The sequence below is a fragment of the Carassius auratus genome, chromosome 32 (assembly GCF_003368295.1).
Source record: "Carassius auratus strain Wakin chromosome 32, ASM336829v1, whole genome shotgun sequence".
In the NCBI taxonomy this organism is placed as follows: Eukaryota; Metazoa; Chordata; class Actinopteri; order Cypriniformes; family Cyprinidae; genus Carassius; species Carassius auratus.
The window spans coordinates 7,397,982-7,417,426 of record NC_039274.1 but is presented as its reverse complement, the minus strand read 5'-3'; the positions used below and the strand labels follow the sequence as shown (position 1 = coordinate 7,417,426).

Here is a 19,445-nt window from a genome sequence, read left to right as displayed (position 1 = left end):
GGAGGCCGAACCAAAGCCAGGTAACCAGGAAAAAACGAGACAGCGTGAAAAGCTTCAGGGCTTGTTATGGGGTTAGCGTGAGACGAACCAGGGCTTTTTCTGCCTTGTTTACCAGTCAAACCAGTAACTCTGGATAAAGAGCACAAGTACTGCAACAGGTAGAGTCTCGCGCCGCACTCTCTCTCTCTCTCGTGTCCTTCTCCTGAAGTAATCTCCTGTCCTTTCTCGTGTACTTCAATTGAAACTCCATTTCTTTTGTTTGCTTCTCTTGGAGAAAGGTGGAACCCTCGTGTTACTGTTTTATTTGATCTTTGCTCTTAATTGTAGTTTTTACCCTTGTGGTCCCTGATGGCTTCGCACAGTGATACTCTGGTGGTGTTCTTTGGGGCAACAGCTGGTGCAAATGGGGGTAAACTGGGGTCGGATGAAAGGGAATTAATTCTCTTGGTGTGGCAAATTGTGGATCTACATGAGAATAAGGTACGGACCTTTTGACCCTGTTGTGAGGTCTCTAACTTTAAACTACCCACCTAGTAATGTTCTAGTGTTAGAAACAACCTTGACAGCTGACATTCACTAACAAAGGAGCGCTTTCAGAAAGTTTACATTGTGATTTACATTACAAGCAGCAGCTGTTTTATTTGATGAACTGTTTGACAGCGTTATTCGAGCATTTATAATGTGGCCTTTTCGAGCCACGAGAGACGAAAGCGTTCCTTGTTTGGTGCATGTCATCGCCTGTAGGTCAGTAACCCTGCCGTGTCTGCTTTGCGTCCACACAAACACACTTTCTGAGATATCATCATCATCGGTGTCAAACCTAGTGAGCTGCCTATCTAGACAGCACAGGCGCGTGGAGAACATTGTCTGTGTTCTCGACGCCCAGGTGTGTTTAAAGCGCGCGCCGATGAGAAAACCCGCTTGAGATGTGTTGCGAGGCCCGTTGAAAGACATGATGTTGTTAACAGGTGGCCAAGCTTCAGCGGACTCTAGTGCAGCCGGACAGTGCGGATCTGTCAGAGCAATGCAAGGAGGAGACCGGGCTCACGGCGGAGGAGCTGTGCAAGGCCGAGCCGCTGGAGAGCGTCCTGCAGCAGGTGAGAGACCATTCTCAATCCACGCTTTTCTACAGTGTTCGTGTATATGCTGGCCTTTCAGACTGATGCTTAGGAATGTTTTCGTCACTTGGTTCGAAATTTTAGTTTGTAGTGTTCTAAAAAAATCTATCAAAAGCCACATATAAAGCAGTGTCTACAAACATTTTAGTAGGCTGTGTGTCAGCATAAGGCATATTTTCAACATGATTTTAGCATTTGTCAGATTTGGGATGATTTTTAAGTGGCTTGCTGTGGTTTGGGTGTGGGAAGGAAGGGGGGGAGTGCAGGTCTGGTCTTGTTGTGGACTGATGTGTTGAGCAGACATCTGGAAGACCGAATGTTTACCTGCGAATGCACCCACCTGAGAACCAGAAATGTCAGTCAGTGGAGAGTGAGCAAGAGTGATATGGAAACAGAGGGATGAACAGAACAGTAGAGAGAGGGATTAGGATTAAAAAAAAAGTGAACCAGAGAGATTTTACCTTTTTTATTTTTTAAACGTGTTTCTCAACCATGACAGAGAGAATTTGTTTGTACTTTGTAAACCTACTCCCACCCCCCACTGTTTCATAATGAACACCCTCTCATTACTGTCCCATAGAAAACAGCTTTGAGTCTAAGCTCAGTTCTTGGACTAGATGTTTGTTGAAATTTATATGTATTTAATAAATGTAAAAATTAGAACCATTAATCAATGATTAGTCTCATTTATTACATTTTACTTTCTCCCATTTTTTTTATTGCATGCCTTTGTAGCATTCAGGTGGTGGCATGTTATCTTGATTCAGTCATAGCCTATCCCCAGGGGGCTCTATAAATATTAACTAGTGAAATCAATTTCTCCCTGCCAACCTTTCAGAGAGATAAATAGAAAGACAGGCGCAATCACAGTTCAGTTCAGTTCAGTTCATATTCATTGTTGTTTTCAAAGAAATACAAGCACTTCCAACAGCTGTTGGAACTAGAAGTGGGTGATATAACCAATGTCTTTTCATGATACGAATAATTTTATTTCTCATATACTAAGATATAATCATAATATAGTTGTTTTTGTTTTATGTTTAAGAAGAAATCAAAACACAAATTACAAACAAAATGATGCAATGTAAGAGAGATACAAATAAAATAGTGCTTTAACTTTTCCAAATACAGTAGATCTATTTAACAGTAGCATTCAAGTAAGAAATTGTATTATCATATGAAAATTTAAAACGGCACATTCTTCACTGTGTGAATTATATTCACTGATTCTTATTAAAACCACAAAAGCAAGCATTTAGCATTTTAGTTCTTTTTCTGGCTTATTGTGCTTAACTCTTAAGATCAAGCATGCACTTTTTCTTATGCATGTTTCCTTATCACTCATATGTGTCAACTTGAATCAGTCCTGCGCAAATATATTCACATACCACAATGTGGCAGAATCTGTCTCTAAACGCTTTATATTGTCACCAGTCCTGTAAGGAACAGTGAGGGGTTTGGGGAAGGGCTCTCACTCAGGACTTTGACCTGTTATCTTCACTGAAAGATTCTTTCAAGACCTGTCCCCTACATACGGAATGGTGACACAACTAACATCTGTTTTCTCACTGTTGTGACTCACCGGTTGATAAAATTGTCCTCGTCATTGTGTCTTGGTTAGGAAATGGGTATTTAGGAGGGATTAGTGTGGCTCATCCTATATTACTCACAGATGGTTTGTTTGTTTTTTACTAAATTATTTTTTTTTGTTTACTTTAGTTTCTCCCTCTCACTCTCTCTCTCTCTGAGCATTAGCACCTGATCTGTGCTGTGTGTATTGAGACATGGTATCCAAAGTGAAATGCAGGAAAAAAAAACAAAAAAACATTTATAGCTGCTGGCACTCACTGGGTGACTCGCTTTGGCTTTGCACCTGCTTTTAGATGCTAACTCTGTGGGAATGGTGTGGTGCTAACCTTTGTGTGTGTGTGCGAGGGAGAAAAGACTTGAAGCAGAATTAAATTGTTACTGTGAGATCATGAGTGTGTTTGTGGGAGAAAATGATCTTGGGTGTGTTTGAGTGACATGGGGTGTGTCAGAGAAATTGTGTTTTATTCTGTGAGCTCGCTGACAAAGCACAGCAGGCTGGCAAGAGCGTGTCAGTACCTGTGAGTGATGAGCAGAGAGATTTATTTCTCCACAGACTGTCGGTGTGAAGGGAGAGGTCTTGCAAATGCCTCTATGAAAGGATGAGTGACATGTTTATCCATTCTTTCATTCAGCCTCAGAAAGACTTCCCATCAGTAAAATGGTCATTTATAGAAATTAATTAGATGGATCTTGGGTCTCATGTTTTTACAGCATTGGATAAAGTGAATACAGAATGGAATAATCAAATCCTCAAATCCGGTTGTATGTGATTGTTATTTAAACATCCTGGTAGTTCAGTCGGCACACCCTGTTACCTTATCTAAAGGCACTCTCACTTCAATACACCCCGAACAGACAGATTGAGTTCTACTCAAAGTAAGCATCACTATGCCCTAATCATTTTAGAGGGCAGAACACTTAAAGTGAAAAAAAAGCACAGTTGTTTTCAATTTTGATGGATGATAAATGTTTATTTTGCACCAAATCAGCATATTAAAATGATTTTTGAAGGATCATGCAACACTGAGGACTAGAGTAATGCCTGGTAAAAATTCAGCTCTGCCATTAGTTAAATATATTATAATAGAAAATAGTTATTTTATGTTGTAATAATGTCACCATGTTACTATTTTACTGTATTTTGGTTGTAATAAATGCAGCCTTGGTGTGCATAAGAGACTTCATTCAAAAACAGATCCTTTGTTTGAAATGTAATAATAGGTAAGGAATATTTTCTGCTGATTGTCATGCATATCTTTAAGTGAAGCACAGTTCTGTGATCAGCAGTAAATCTCCATCCGATGGCCAGAGGGCGCTTTCATGTTAAAAATACAAATATTGCTCCGAAGAAGAAATCCAGGAAATGCCTATTACTGTAGCTCAATAAACAGAAGATATAACTGCTTTCATTGATTCAGCGTGACTAATAAACACACGACTGCAACAATATATGGTTTATCGGAGTTCTTCTTATTATAGTTTTCATCATGATAAAGTATATCAATAATGAAATGCTAACCGACATGGTCTTTATCACTGCTTAGAATACAATTTAATATTCTGTTTAAGAAGCCACATCTCACAGAAGATTTTAATTCAAACACTTATGAATTATGAAGTGAGTTTGGAGTTAAAATGTTATTAAATGTGGTGTTTTCACGTGCTCTCAGATGGAGCAGCATTTACTACAGAGAGCCGTAGTTCACAGAGAAGATATGCAAACAGCTGTCATTATCGCAAACGATTTTGTTGATTTCATATTTTTACAATTAAATCGTCTGTGATTTATGAAAGCGATTTTGAATAGCTTGTCAGAGAACTACAGCTCTGTGTAGTGAATGCTGCTCCACCTGAAAACAGGTGATAGAGATTTACTACTAATCACAGAACCAGCTTTACTGATCAAATTTGCATGACAATTGCGTTTAATTTTGTTCGTGCAGGCCTAACCATAAGCACACTTTGCTAGTAGCCTTAAAGAAGGACTCCACTATTTTTGAAAGAGAGTGTAATTTTCCAACTTCCCTAGAGTTGAACAGTTTTACCATTTTCTAAAACATTCAGCCGATCTCCGGGTCTGGCGGTAGCAATTTAAGCTTAGCTAAGCATAGATCATTAAATCTGATTACACTGTTAGCATCGCGCTTAAAATTGAACAAATTGAAAAATTTAAAATTGAAGTTTTTTTAATATTTTTCCTATTTAAAACATGACACTTCTGTAGTTACATCGTGTATTAAGACTGACTGAAAATGAAAAGTTGCGATTTTCTAGGCTGATATGGCAAGGAGCTATACTCTCATTCCATCGTAATAGTCAGCTGCTGTACCAAGTGTGCAGAAGGCGGAGTGATATTACGCAGCACCTGAAAATAGTCCCCAGCTAGTTTGTGTAGTTGTAGAGTTGCTGGGGACTATTTTTGAAAACGGTAAAAACTCTGTTTAACTCAAGGAGAGTTGGAAAATGAGCCTATTTTCAAAAAATAGTGGAGTGTTCCTTTAATAAACGATCTTTCGTAGATTCTGCTGTTCACTTCAGTTTTGAAAGACTCTATAGATTGCATCCCTTTTCTTCAAGGGAGTAAAAATGCCATTTGGAATTCGGTCTCTTTGTACACATGCACACAGAGCAAACATGGCTCACCGGGACACACCAATTGATTGCCATAGATCAAATTTCTCTCTCACTCTCACTGACAGCTTGTCAGAGGCGAATGTTATTTTATTTTATTGTTATTTGTTTATTTGTAAGTGTTTTATTTTAATTGAATTTTAATTTCCAGCCAGTGAGATGTTACATTTATTTCTAGCTTTTTTCCCCTGGAGTTTGATCTCCCCCGTCTAATTGTTGTCACAGGGTGTGTCAGTGTGTTTTAGCAGAATGTTTGTGTAGCAGAAATTAAGTTTGCACTGGATTATTGCAGTTGCCAATTTGTGCATTGTTTGGTTGTATTGTAAAAACAGCCATGAGTGCACACACAAACCGTGCAGCACTAGATGCTTATTTGAGATTACTTAAAATAAGATGTAAAGCTCTTGAATTATACTTTCAGAATTGTCAGGTATTTCCAAAGCTAAGCCCTTAATGACTAACCGAAGCTTTGTATTTGCATGAGCTATGAAGATGGACAGGTTATGTGGAAAAACAGCATGTCGCAGTCCAAGAGTGTGATGGGAATGTAGTTGAGTTTACTGCAGTTCAGCCTTCAGTTGTTCTCAGTGTTTTGAGCGCTTTACACTGCTTTTTTTCTCAAATTCTTCAAAATTTGCAAACTTGTAGATTAGTCAGGTTATGTATGTTGCACTTAATCTTTTAAACTTTTAAACAGCTACTGTCTGTCATGGTTGCTTTTACTTTTGATTTCTCTGGGTAAAGGCTATGTTTGCTTGTTATCAGCCCTGGCCTGTATGATAAGAAAATTAGGCCATAAAGGAACCATCGGTTTTCTTCAGACTCTTGTCATTCCTGCTCTGTTGTAATTCACCGCAGAATGACTTCAATCATAGAAAAGTTCATGTTTGTTTGATCACATTAAGTTTTTTTCATAATAACTCTTGATCTGAGCTAGTATTAGTTTAATTAGTTAAAAAAAGTTGATGTAGGTGGTATAATGTAAGTCTTACACAATAAGAGTACTTTTAATATCAGAGAAACTGTTTATCATGTTGTTTTGGCTGAAAATGTAACGTGTAGTCTTCATCCACAAACAGTCGTACATCGTCTGCAGATAGAAGGTATTTGATTGCACTTTAAATAATCTGAACGGCCTATATATGTGCAATATTTTAAACAAGCCTTCATTAACTGAGTTTAATGCCACTGTTATGTTAGAACGCATCTCTTTCTTCTTTCTGTGGTGGTGCATCGGTCTCGTCATGAGGCGTGCGGTCCAGAGCGCTGTACGACTAATGCATCAGTTCAATTCAGCTTTACTCCAAATATATGAACTTGCCTGTTTTGAATACTGTATTTTATGTTTAACGTGTTCTTTTATGTCCAATATTGGTGTTAAACTGTTGGATTTAAATATAATCTACTACTGATTTTCACTGTTGACTGATTTTGCAGAACATTTAGACTGATTACTTCTGTGCGCAGATGCGGCAAATTTGTCCCAGGACGCGTGATAAGACAGTTGCGTCAAATTATATATGAACCAACTGTTTTAAATGCAGTATTTTCATATTTAACGTTAGTTTATCAGTTCGTTTGAAAGTATATATTTACGATTATTGGTGATTCCAAATGCTGTCTCTCTCGCACCCGCATGGTTTAAAACATCAAATAACTTTGCTATGACAAGAACAAATAGTCTCTCTCTCTCTTGCTCCACCAATGCACAAAAATAGTGTCGACGATCTCACGGGCTGACGATATGACGATTTGAAAAATGACCATATTGCCCAAACACTTGTGCCAAGACAGACCAGGTCTGTTTCAGTCACTGTTTGCTGTCAGAAGTTACCAGTCGTTTTGACAAAGTTTTAAATTTTTTAAATTTTTAACATTTGCGACTGACCCCAGCTATCGTATATGCGGCTGCGCGTTCACTGTCAAATGTCATTTAAAGGTTAATTTTGTAATTTTGTCAAATATTTTTCTTGTTTACACACATTCTTGTTTTATTTATTGTCTTTATTTCATTAATTAACATGTGAACTCACTTCAATGTAATGCAAGTAAAATGGTTTTAGACTTTCCCCCCCCCCCCTTTAACATTAGTTTATCAATATTTTTTAAAGTGTGTGTGAGTGTGTGTGTGTGTGTGTGTGTGTGTGTGTATGTATATATATATATATATATATATATATATATAATATAATATAACTTTTTTTTTGATTATTGGTGATTCCATAGGTTCTCTCTATGTTTGGTTTAAAACACCAAATAGTTATGCTATGACAAGAAAGAGTCTCTCTCTTGCTCCACCCATGAACGTTAATATGGTGTATCATTGATCTCACACCCAACATCTAATCACAGGTAAATGTGGGAGCTCCTATAGCTGTGAGTGGGCAGGTGATGCACTGTGAGCAGGACAAACACTCTTGATTTGTTTTGTCATTTATCTCTCTGGTCATGTGAAATAATTTATCTCGAATGACTGAAACCACCATGGCTCTCTTCCTGTATTTTCACCAATCCAGTCTGACCAGCTGCTTAATCTTCAAAGAAAGAAAGTAACAAAGACATTGCCTTCAGCTGTCAAAAAGCAATATCTGTCAAATTTATTTATGAAAAAAGAACTCAAAGGTGTAGATGTAAAGGGAATTGAATCTAATACATGCACCTGTGTGTTATGCTGCGGTGCTTTAGAATAGAAATAATAAAGTTTTTCTCCGTTCCTTCTCTGTTTTTCACTGTTTCTGTTTCTGTCTCTAGTTTTATCAGTCAGTGTCGGATGAACTGAAGTCTCTGGGCAGAAGCTCCTACACACTTTGTGTGGATGGACCACTGCTTATCCGACAGGTGCTGCACCCTGAGGCCTCCAAAAAGGTAACACACCCCTTCCAAAGTCCAAACACACCAGTCATCCATCCTTGAGTAGCCTATTTGTATTTAATCCACCCTTAACTAAGGCTATTGAAAACTGAAAAGGAAAAGCCTATGGGTGTGTGTATTCTTCTGACATTTCTAAATTAGTTGTCAGTTTGGTATAATCTGTTTAGCAGCAGCATGTTATAATCTTTACAGGAATGCTGTGCTTCTCCAGAGGACATTTAAAATGCCCTCACTCCATTCCTCTGCCCTTCCTTTAGGCTCCTCCTAAACATATTTTCTAGTGTGCATCTCCCTCATTTGTCTGTGTGTGTTGTTGTAGAATCTAGTCCTGCCAGAATGCTTCTACACGTTTGTGGACTTGAAGAAAGAGTTCCACAAATGCTGCCCCAACGCAGGTCCTGTCAAAGATCTCACTCTGACCTCCATGCTGGACTGTATCCTGCATATGCTTTGGGTTTTATCTTGCTATTTGTGAAAAGACTAAGACTTTTATGTTAGTGAGGAGGCAGGGCTGAACCCATTGCGATATGACAATTTTCTATGTATTTTTTTTTTTCATTATAGTTTATTATAAGCCTTCCTGTTTTACAATATAATATAATATAATTAAATAGTTGAAATGAGTGATTACTTTCATTTCTGGCACTATGGCATTTTTATACCGTGCCAGAGATTTTAATGTGTGTCTAATATTGGTCACAAACACGATCACTACACAATCTAATCTGTAGTGTCTAATTAACACACTATCATGCATTGTGTGCAATGCATTTCTTCTCTCTTCACATTTAGTTAAATTTCTCCACCGCTAAAGAAACTCTTGTTTCCTTGTCAGTACTCTTAGCAGTTTTGGACCTTAAGAGCTCTTTTAAGGGTTAAGATGCTTTCTGAATTACTTCCTCCTTTGCTAGGGGCTTTTCTTTAATTCTAAGAAGAATTCTCCTAGAAGTTTGTCATTAGGTGCAACTCTTTGCACTAGTAATTTTCATGAATGCGGGCCCAGGATTATAATACTATTTCAGCATTTTCAGCTGTTTTGGTAGGAATCTGTGCATTCACGTATGCGTATGACCTTGACCGTGTTGTCAGATGTGTGTGTTCCTGCAGCGGCGGAGCAGGAGGCCGGAACGAGGGAGGTGAAGAACATGGTTCTGCTAATTCTGCACCTCCTGGCTGAGCCTTACAGTGAGTCCCTCAGCTTAATGGATTGATCCGTGCAGTTTATATACTGATACAACCTTACATATTTTGCTATTGATATACACAGCTGATCATGTGACTGTCTTTTGTAGATCACAAATTCTCCACTTCTGAGACCGTAAACTACAAGTTTGAATCCGGAGCATGGTATTTACTCATCTTTAGAATTTCTTTTTTTTTTGATAAGTTTTGATTGTCTGAGAAGTGAGGAATTACCCTTTTACTGCTGTCAAGAATGTTCTTAATTTTAAGAGCTGATGACTTTGAGCATAAATACACCTGTGAGGTTTCTCATTATAAGACTGTCTGACTGCGGTCATCACCCATGAGTATGCTGATAAGCATGAATGATCTGTAACCTGTGTGTCTGCATGTGGGCATTGGCTTCCAGCAGTAAGACAGAAGCTGTGGACAGCGAGACAGTCATCAGAGCTCGTGGGTTGCCATGGCAGTCATCTGATCAGGACATCGCTCGCTTCTTCAAGGGCCTCAACATTGCCAAGTGAGATTTCAGATCCGCTTAACACTGAAAGGCACACTTGCAATGACATGGTGCATGCACTCGGAAAAGACCCTTAAGTGCACATTAGCAGTGTAATGCAAAACTTCAAAAAACCTGAAAGGCAAATCTAGCCTAATCTCACATCAGGACTTTCACTAGTGGATAAGTAGCTTTACGTGGAACGTCCAAGCTGATTTATCATAACGAGTACATTTTAAAGGATGCATACTAAATGTGTTGTTTTCTGGCTTTGTTTGATTTTTGTGGGTGTGTGTTTGTATCAGAGGTGGCGTTGCACTGTGTTTAAATGCTCAGGGCCGAAGGAACGGGGAAGCTCTGGTGCGCTTCATGAACTCTGAGCAAAGAGACATGGCACTCGAACGACATAAACATCACATGGGCAACAGATACATTGAAGTGAGTTCACCTCCTCAAAGCATCAAACCATGCTTTATTTTACTCTGATCATCTGAAAAAATGCATTGTGCAACAACACTCCCTTTTAATCTGAGACGAATCAACTACTAGTGTTCGAGTTGTCTAATGATGAATTTAGAGAAACCACTTTCTGGAGAGTTTACTTTGACAGTCTTAACAGCATGCTAAAGCACAGCATATTAAAGAAGCTGCATCTCTTAATTTTGTTCCCTTTAAAGTATTGTTGTTGTTAATTTTATAGGTAAAATATCATAATCAAATTAAGTAATTAACAAAGTAACCATCTTCACCCATCCCTAATTTACACAATCTGAATAATACAATCAAAGGCATGCAGTCCACTCCAATGACACTATTTATTTTGTTTCAGGTGTATAAAGCGACTGGTGAGGAATTTCTGAAGATTGCAGGAGGTGATTCATTTACATTGTCTTCTGTTGTAATGTGAGCATTTGTAGAGTAAATCTCTGTCTGCTATTCCCAGGTGTGTGTGTGTGTGTGTGTGTGTGTGTCAGTCCCTCATTTTTACCCCCTCTGTGGGAATGAAAGACTCTTTGTGAGTCTCTTCCCTTGCTGACTCGTGTAGGGCAGGTAGAGGGGTAAACTCTCAGAGAAACAGAGTCATTCCCTCAGGGAGAGAGATTGGTCAGGAGCTTCTGAAAAGCCTCACACACAGCAGGTGTAAAAGAACAGCAGCCTGCCGAGATATCATTACAGTGCGTGTGGATGTGTTTGCTGAAAGGCTTTACAGCAGCTGGGAGTCTGTCTCACGTTGTTGCCACGTTTGCCATTTCTGAATGTCCTCATCTTTTGACAGGCACGTCCAATGAGGTAGCTCAGTTTCTTTCTAAGGAAAACCAAGTGATAATCCGAATGCGTGGGCTTCCGTTCACTGCTAGTCCTCAGGATGTTCTGGGCTTCCTGGGACCGGAGAGCCCGGTGACTGATGGGACGGAGGGGCTTCTGTTTGTGAAGTACCCAGATGGACGTCCCACAGGCGATGCGTTTGTTCTCTTTGCCTGTGAGGAATATGCCCAGAATGCCCTGAAGAAGCACAAACAGATCCTGGGCAAGAGATACATTGAGCTGTTTCGCAGTACTGCAGCGGAGGTCCAACAGGTACAGATGATTTGTGTTTAACGCTCATCATTTAGAAAAAAAAAAATTCTTCACCCTTTTACATTTTCTTTAGGAAGCCATTAGTTTTAAAATCCATTCTATGGTTGCATTTGGGTATAATAGGGCAGAAGTTTTGCAAAACTGCAATGCTAGAGATTTAGGGTTGCTAAATAAACGGCAAAATAAAAAAAAAGCTGACTTGGTGTACGTTTGAATGTAACCAACATCTTGTTCTTCATTGCTGTTTTCTTGACCTTCTTTTTGTATCTTGGAACTAGGTTTTGAATCGCTACATGTCCACTCCATTGATCTCCACGCTTCCTCCTCCTCCGCCTCAGATGGTGTCTGTACCGGTGTTAGCCTCGTCACCCTTCATCACCACCGGCAGCACGCGAGACTGCATCAGGCTGAGAGGTCTGCCGTACACTGCTGCCATCGAGGACATCCTGGAGTTTATGGGAGAACACACCATCGATATCAAACCACATGGAGTGCACATGGTCCTGAACCAACAGGTGACAGAGGAACTTGATGAAATTAGAATCATTAGGTGTTTCTAGCATGACCCTTTGACCTTTTTTTTTGGTTTGTCTTTTTTAGGGTCGACCCTCTGGTGATGCCTTCATTCAGATGAAGTCAGCTGACCGTGCATTTATGGTGGCTCAGAAGTGCCACAAGAAGATGATGAAGGACCGTTATGTAGAGGTGTTCCAGTGCTCCACTGAGGAGATGAGTTTTGTGCTGATGGGGGGCACGCTTAACCGCAGCGGCCTCTCGCCGCCTCCGTGCAAGCTGCCCTGTAAGAGACTGTCTGCTACTTTATAGAGCTTTGTTCTTGTCAAATGCTTATTGGAAACCATGATAAGATGAACTGCACTGTTAATTTGGGTTAGTATTTGGCGTGAGCCAGCAGCTGTAATCTCCTCCTGTTCAAGAGATGCTGATCTGTGTGCAGTGTTCCAGCCTGTGCTCTTCTGCTCCTATCCGCTGGACCGTTTGAGATTAGATTTCAGTTTATCTATCTACAAGAAAGTGGTGTGATCACCTCTGTCACGGACCTCAAGGTGCAACATTTAGGCATTTTAGAAAGAGCAAGCCCAAAAGCGGCACAAAAGGAAGGGCTTTTTATTCTGTCATTTGATTTGGTTGTTTGACCTTGGCTTGAGAATGGGCTGTATGTGCTCACACTACATCAGAAAACACAGTAGTTGTCTCTGTGCCAGTTAAGATAAGTATACATGACATTCACACACTCCTGCAAGGTCAGGTGTGTGTGTGTGTGTGTGTGTGAGAGAGAGCGAGATTTAGAATGCCCACATGGTGAAATTTTCATTTTTAATAAAGTCCTATCATGTCTTTCTCAGGTCTCTCTCCACCAACATATGCTGCATTTCCTGCTCCTCCAGCTATGCTTCCCAGTGAGGCAGCGTTCTATCAGCCCCCCCTGCTGGCCACCCCAAGAACTCCACTGTCCCCAGCACACAGCCCTGCACCTGCTTTCGCCTACTACTCTCCCCAGCTTTACATGAACATGAACATGAACATGAACTACACCACGTATTACCCCAGGTACAAGAAGACAAATATCTGTGCAAAGATTTACCTCGTTCTAAACTGACCTCATTTTTACATGCCACTTTGTTAAATGCCTATGTTGTCTGTGGTACATAGTGGGGTTAAATTTAGCTGTGCAATTTATTTATTAAACATTAGCATATTTATCATTACCATAAAAAAAGATAAACACAGATGTTCAGTATTTAAATGTGTTAGTAATAATATTAGTAATATTAATTGTAATCACAAACACTATGTTTTCAGCAAGTTACAATTTCAGTTAATTTAAAATAAATGCTGCTATTTTGAACTTTCTATTCATCAAAGAATCCTGTGGATCCTTTTTAAAATTGATAATAATAAATGTTCCTTGATCAACAAATCAGCATACAGTATTTTTCGGACTATAAGTCGCACCTGAGTATAAGTTGCATCAGTCCAAAAATATGTCGTGATGAGGAAAAAAACGTATAAGTTGCACTGGACTATGAGTCGCATTTATTTATAACCAAGAACCAAGAGAAAACATTACCGTCTCCAGCCGCGAGAGAACGAATCTCTTGATTAATTTCTCTCGGTTCATTTCTCGTTTCATTTCTCTTGGTTCATGTCAAATTAATTTTGATAAATAAGTCGCACCTGAATATAAGTCGCAGGACCAGCCAAACTATGAAAAAAAGTGTGACTTATAGTCCCGGAAAATATGGTAGAATGATTTCTGAAGGATCATGTAACAGTGAAGACTGGAGTAATGATGCTGAAATTTTGCTTTATCGACAATTGACACACAAAATGTTAATTATAAAATATTAATTCAAAAAATTTATTAAAGTTCATTTATTTCAGTAATTGAACTCAAATTGTGAAACTTGTGTATTAAATAAATTCAATGCACATAGACTGAAGTAGTTTAAGTCTTTGGTTCATTTAATTGTGATGATTTTGGCTCAAATTTAACAAAAACCCACCAATTCACCATCTGAACAAATTAGAGAACTTTAAGACCAATAAAAAAACATTTAGTGAATTGTTGACCTTCTGGATGTTCATTTACTGTACATGTACTCAGTACTTGGTAGGGGCTCCTTTTGCTTTAATTTCTGCCTCAGTTTTTAGCGTGGCATGGAGGTGATCAGTTTGTGGCACTGCTGAGGTGGTGTGGGAGCCCAGGTTTCTTTGACAGTGGCCTTCAGCTCATCTGCATTTTTTGGTTTCTTGTTTCTCATCTTCCTCTTGACAATAGCCCATAGATTCTCTCTGGGGTTCAGGTCTGACAAATTTGCTGGCCATTCAAGCACACCAACACCAAGTCATTTGACCAACATTTTGTGCTTTTGGCAGTGTGGGGAGTGTCTCTTGGTTTTGGCAGTGTGGGCAGCAGAAGGAAGAATGAGGTGCTCCATGATGTTTTGGTAAACGTGTGCCTCAGGAGTGGCTTAACAAGAGGAATATGACAACTGTATCCAAATTCTTTGACACTTTTGTGTGTGTTGGTTCTTGATGCCTTGACCTCAGCCTCAGTCCATTCCTTGAAGTTCACTCAAATTCTTGAATCCAGTTTTGCTTGACAATCCTCATAGGGCTGTGGTTCTCTCGGTTGGTTGTGCATCTTTTTCTTCAACACTTTTTTTTTTTTTTTCCTTCCACTCAACTTTCTGTTAACATGCTTGGATACAGCACTCTGTAACAGCCAGCTTATTTGCAATGGATTTTTGTGACTTATCCTCCTTGTGAAGGGTGTCAATGATTGTCTTCAACTGTCAGATCAGCTGTCTTCCCCATGATTGTGTAGCCTAGTGAACCAACCTGAGAGACCATTTTGAAGGATCAGGAAACCTTTGCAGTTGTTTTGTTGATTTAGTTGATTGGCATGTCACCATATTCTTATTAGTTGAGTTTGTGAATTGGTGGGTTTTTGTCAAATGTGAACCAAAATCATCACAATTAAATGAATCGAAGACTTAAACTACAGTCTGTTTGCATTGAATTTATTTAATACACGAGTTCAACAATTTGTGTTTGATTGAGAATTACTGAAATAGATTAACTTCTCCACGAAATTCTAATTTACTGAGATGCACATGTACATCTTGCAATATAACTGTAATGAATGTTTTAAAAAATATATCAAATCAGTGCTTCCTTGGTGACCATGAAAGACCTTTCAAGAACATTAAAAAGATTTCGCAATCCCAAACATTTGAAGAGTTGTTTGCTTCATAAGTCTTCTTTAAAACATAAGTCAATCAAATGTATTACAATTGCTTCAAATGTAGCTCCTCCATTCAGAATGTATAATCCATGTTATAATGATTTAATGCATCTGTTTTCGATTATGGAAACCCTTTTTTTCCCTCTCAAACTCGTCTTGTCTCTCTCTCTTGATTTAGTCCACCGGTGTCTCCCTCCACGCTGAGTTATTTTGCGGCCCCGCCGGGATCAGTAGCAGTGGCCACCCAGCACGCCCCTTCCATCCTTCCCCCTCAGCCCGGAGCACTGGTGCGAATGCAGGGTGTGCCATACAACGCGGGGGTCAAAGACGTCCTCAGCTTCTTTCAGGGATATCAGGTGACTCCTCATTTCCACTACTCACTCACTCAAGTTCTCGAGTTCAAAAACAAGTCAAAAAGGGTGTCCTGAGCAGCATACCTCTCACCTGAGACTTTATCAGGAACCTGGTGCTCTTGGTTAACAGCACACATCTTAAAAAGTTTCTTTCTTGTTTTTTTATGCTGAATCATTGTGCACATTTTGTCCTCTCATTAGCTGACACCCGAATAGGTGGAGACATCAGATGATGGTATGACACCAGCACTCGGAGGAGAAAATGGGTTGAGTTAAAAGGAAATGAGTGATGCTTTGTGTTGGGCACGGGTCTGTGTGTGCTTTCTCTCTCAAAATATGTACATATATATAGCCATGGAGATTTTCTAGATATTGTAGATTATTCTCTGTGTGGTGGGGTTGGTAAAACGGTGTTGAGCATGCAGCGTCCCTGGCCTCTCGTGTGACTCTGAGCTGTGTGTCTAACACTGTTCACCAAGCGTAGCACAGTGGCGCGTGTGTAAAATGCTGAGTTCAGGTTTGACTCCTTGCTGAACTGCTGAAATGGATCTAGCTCTGTCCACCCTCCAAGTGTGCTTTTAACCTCTGATCCAAAATGCACACTATGGGCCTCTGTGTGTGGGAAGTGTTTCTTTTTTGGCAGGTGGTCTGCACCCCCTCTTTCTTTCCATATCTATAGTGCATTCACGCTTGGACATCTTTTGTACAACCCAGTATGATGCAAATGTTTTATTTCTGTTGTACAGTGTATTGGGGTGGTGTGTTTGGACATACACTGGTGCACCTCTTCACTTCTAACACACTGCACTTCAGATCGGTTTAAAGAGCCTTTTAAATGAACTACATTTAGCAAACTCAATACTCTTCCCTTCATTTACCTGTAGATTTAACATTTTCACACATCCATAGGGGTGTGAGCATATGTGATCTAACATTGAGTTAATTAAATTCTGAATCTTTGATTTTTATGATTCATGATTTTTTTTTTTTGCACTTAAAAATTGTTTGATTTATTTCAAATAAATGTTCTTTTGAACTTCCTATTCATAAAAAAGAATCCTGAAAAGGTGGAAAAATAAATAATAATTTTAACATTAAAAGGGTTTCCTATAAAAACTCTACCACACTTTTGAGTGGTAGTGTATAACACACACACACACACACTAAATTGTTAAAAATTGTTATGCTCACCAAGTGTGCATTTATTTGATCCAAATATAGTATAAACAGTAATTTTGTGGAATTGAAATGACTCTTTTCTATTGTAAAATGCAATGTATTTCTGTGATGGCAAAGCTTCATTTTCAACATCATTACTCCAGTCTTTCTGTGTCACATACTTCTTCAGATATAATTCTTATATTTTGATTTGTTGCTCAAGAAACTCATTTCTTATCAATGTGTAAAACAGTTGTGCTTCTGCCCCCCCCCCCAGGATTCTTTAATAAATAGAAAGTTTAAAAGAACAGTTTTTTTAAAAGCATATCTTTTTACACCCCTAGTAGACATGCACACTGCTGTACATGTATGAACATGGTTTAGAGAAGTGCTGATTGTTGTGAGTGTAACGTGAGGCCTGTGGCACTGACTGTGGCTCATTGTGCTGTAGTACTCTCCTGAAGAATACAGCAGCTTGCTTGGAGTGAGCGATCAGGGCCGGAGTCTGATTCAGCCCAAAGAGTGGCTTTGTCTGTAGGGCGAGCCTCTCCAGGTAAGCTCCCATGATGCCCCATGACCTGAACCCGTCGCCTGTGCATGGATAATACTCTTAACTCCTCCCCTCGCTTCCACTGCTCTGGGGTGACCTCCGATCAGAAGTGGAATCCCTGATACTCTCTTCTGTTTCCGTATCTTTTGTAAATCTCCAATCTCTGCTTTTTGCATAATCAATCCCAGAATGCTTTATTGATCTAGTGCTGCTGTTTTCAGATGTTCGAATGCTTTTTCTCTCTAATCTGACTAATTGGTTTGGGCTTTGAATGTCTTTGTTCGGGTAGCGTCATCGTTCTGAACGTATTGCAATCTCCTGCCTTTAAAAGGGTTTCCTAAGTTTAAGCTCTTTCATTTTCAGGTGACTTGATTTGATTTGATGAATCCAAACTCAAATGCTCTTTCTCTCCCAAGTGATAGAGTTCAGTGTGCATGCATGATCTTGACCTTTCTGACCTTATTGGAATACATGCCAGTGTTTTTATTTTTACCACTGGAATATCATTTTTAATTGTTTCACTTTTGTTTTGGTGTAGCTCCAGGCAGACTCTGTGCTCATGCTGTATAACTGGAGTGGTCAGCGCAGCGGGGAGGCGCTGGTGACCTTCCCCAGTGAGAAAGCAGCCAGACAGGCTGTAGCCGAATGCTCCAATCTTCCCCTCTCCGGCCACCCCATCCGCCTGGCCTGCTGCGAGTGACCACACACTGACCGCTGCACTTCACCTGTCCCAGCCCTTTCTCCCTCATTACCTGTCTTTTGGCTTTTCACACCGTCGTCTGAAGACTGTTGTCTACACAAAGAAGAAGAGGACCTGACACAGAAGCACTGTGTGTTTTATATACACGCGATAAACCATCAGTAGCACTGCCTCGCTGCTTTGTGTGTGTGTGTGTGTGTGTGTGTGTATGAGAGAAATTGAGATCAGTGGCATGCATGCTATATTCTTCCTGTGTCTTTTTATGTCAAGATCTCTTCTGTCCTAATTCAAGACTTAAAGTAAACTTCTAACATTGCAAGCCATCAGTTTATGGAACAAGCGGTCTTCCTGTTATAAACACAGCTGGCCAGTCCAGTTAGGCTCGAGTCCTTGCACTTGACAACCAAAATGCAATGCAATACTTATTTGCCGGTATGGATAAAGGAATGTTTTGAAATGCAGTGAGATTGCAAGAAGCCAAATACATGCTTTAAAAAGACTGTTATGCAGCACATAGGATTAAAAAGGGCATGATGCTTTTTCCCAGTGTACCTCTGCACTGTTTGGACTGACAGTCTTTCTTTTCCTTATTCCATGAGGATCAGACCAAGTATGTACTGCATAGACTTGCATGAACTGATTTTTAGTCTGATCCATTCCAAATTATTTTTTATTTTTATTTAAAGTATATATAAGAGTTGTTTGTGTAACCTACATTCATAAATGCTCGTTCCTTAGATGAATTGAATCGATGGAGGTGTGTATTATTTTGCCTGCGTTCAGACCTGTTGAGAGATGCGCAGACTGAACTGTGCCGAGGTCTTACCTTGTTTTGGACTTTCGAGTGCTTTGGAAATGTGGTCTATGTTTGTTCTTTTCTCTTTTGCTGCTTGAATCATGAGTTTCATTTTTTTTTCTTGACTACATTACTTCCAGACTACATTACCTACAGTGCAATACAAGGCTGAACAAAACGTCACACCTCTCTAGTGAAAGAAACAGCATTTTCCCCTCAAATGTATGACATGTATGTGTATAAAATGTGACTCTTATGTTATAAATAAATTGATATTGCTTTGACATCATGTCAAAGTGGTGACATGATTATTATTATTTTTTTTTTTTAGACCAGCTTGGACCACGTGTCATTGAAGAATAGAGCAATGGTCTTGAACTGTTTTTGACTCCAAGATTCCCCATTGTCCACAACAATGTTATGACTTTTCATGTTTTTCATTTTTCCTGGACAAGGTTAAAATATGTATGCAATACACTTTATACACTAATACAAATATTTTTATATCTTGACATACAAAGTTAATTAAAAATGCCCTTGGAGTTTAAATTGCAGATTTAACAGGTTTACAAATCACACTTTTAAAATAAGACAACTACATGTATCCAGGTTGTTCAAGATGTGTGGGATTGGGGGAGTAGTTTTAGGTT

The 19,445-nt window shown here is 39.4% G+C and overlaps 1 protein-coding gene across 9 annotated transcripts; it reads left to right on the top strand.

The window, feature by feature from the left end:
* Window positions 1–19,100, top strand: LOC113051489 (epithelial splicing regulatory protein 2-like). Of its 9 annotated transcripts, none has more exons than XM_026215272.1 (17): window positions 2–158; window positions 328–480; window positions 969–1,097; window positions 8,091–8,204; window positions 8,530–8,644; window positions 9,300–9,395; window positions 9,503–9,557; window positions 9,802–9,912; window positions 10,197–10,329; window positions 10,721–10,763; window positions 11,168–11,469; window positions 11,748–11,984; window positions 12,070–12,268; window positions 12,834–13,038; window positions 15,417–15,594; window positions 17,201–17,302; window positions 17,838–17,974. In XM_026215272.1, the coding sequence occupies exons 2-16, from the start codon at window positions 349–351 to the stop codon at window positions 17,285–17,287; spliced, it is 2,136 nt and encodes a 711-aa protein (XP_026071057.1). In that variant the 5' UTR covers window positions 2–158; window positions 328–348; the 3' UTR covers window positions 17,288–17,302; window positions 17,838–17,974. The 9 variants fall into 9 exon arrangements, 7 of the variants coding, with proteins under 7 accessions (XP_026071055.1, XP_026071057.1, XP_026071053.1 ...); XR_003276901.1 differs by lacking the exons at window positions 2–158; window positions 328–480 and adding exons at window positions 498–886; window positions 15,793–15,857 and having other exon boundaries at window positions 17,838–17,852; XM_026215270.1 differs by lacking the exon at window positions 17,201–17,302 and having other exon boundaries at window positions 1–158; window positions 17,838–19,100.
* Window positions 19,101–19,445: the final 345 nt, after the last annotated feature.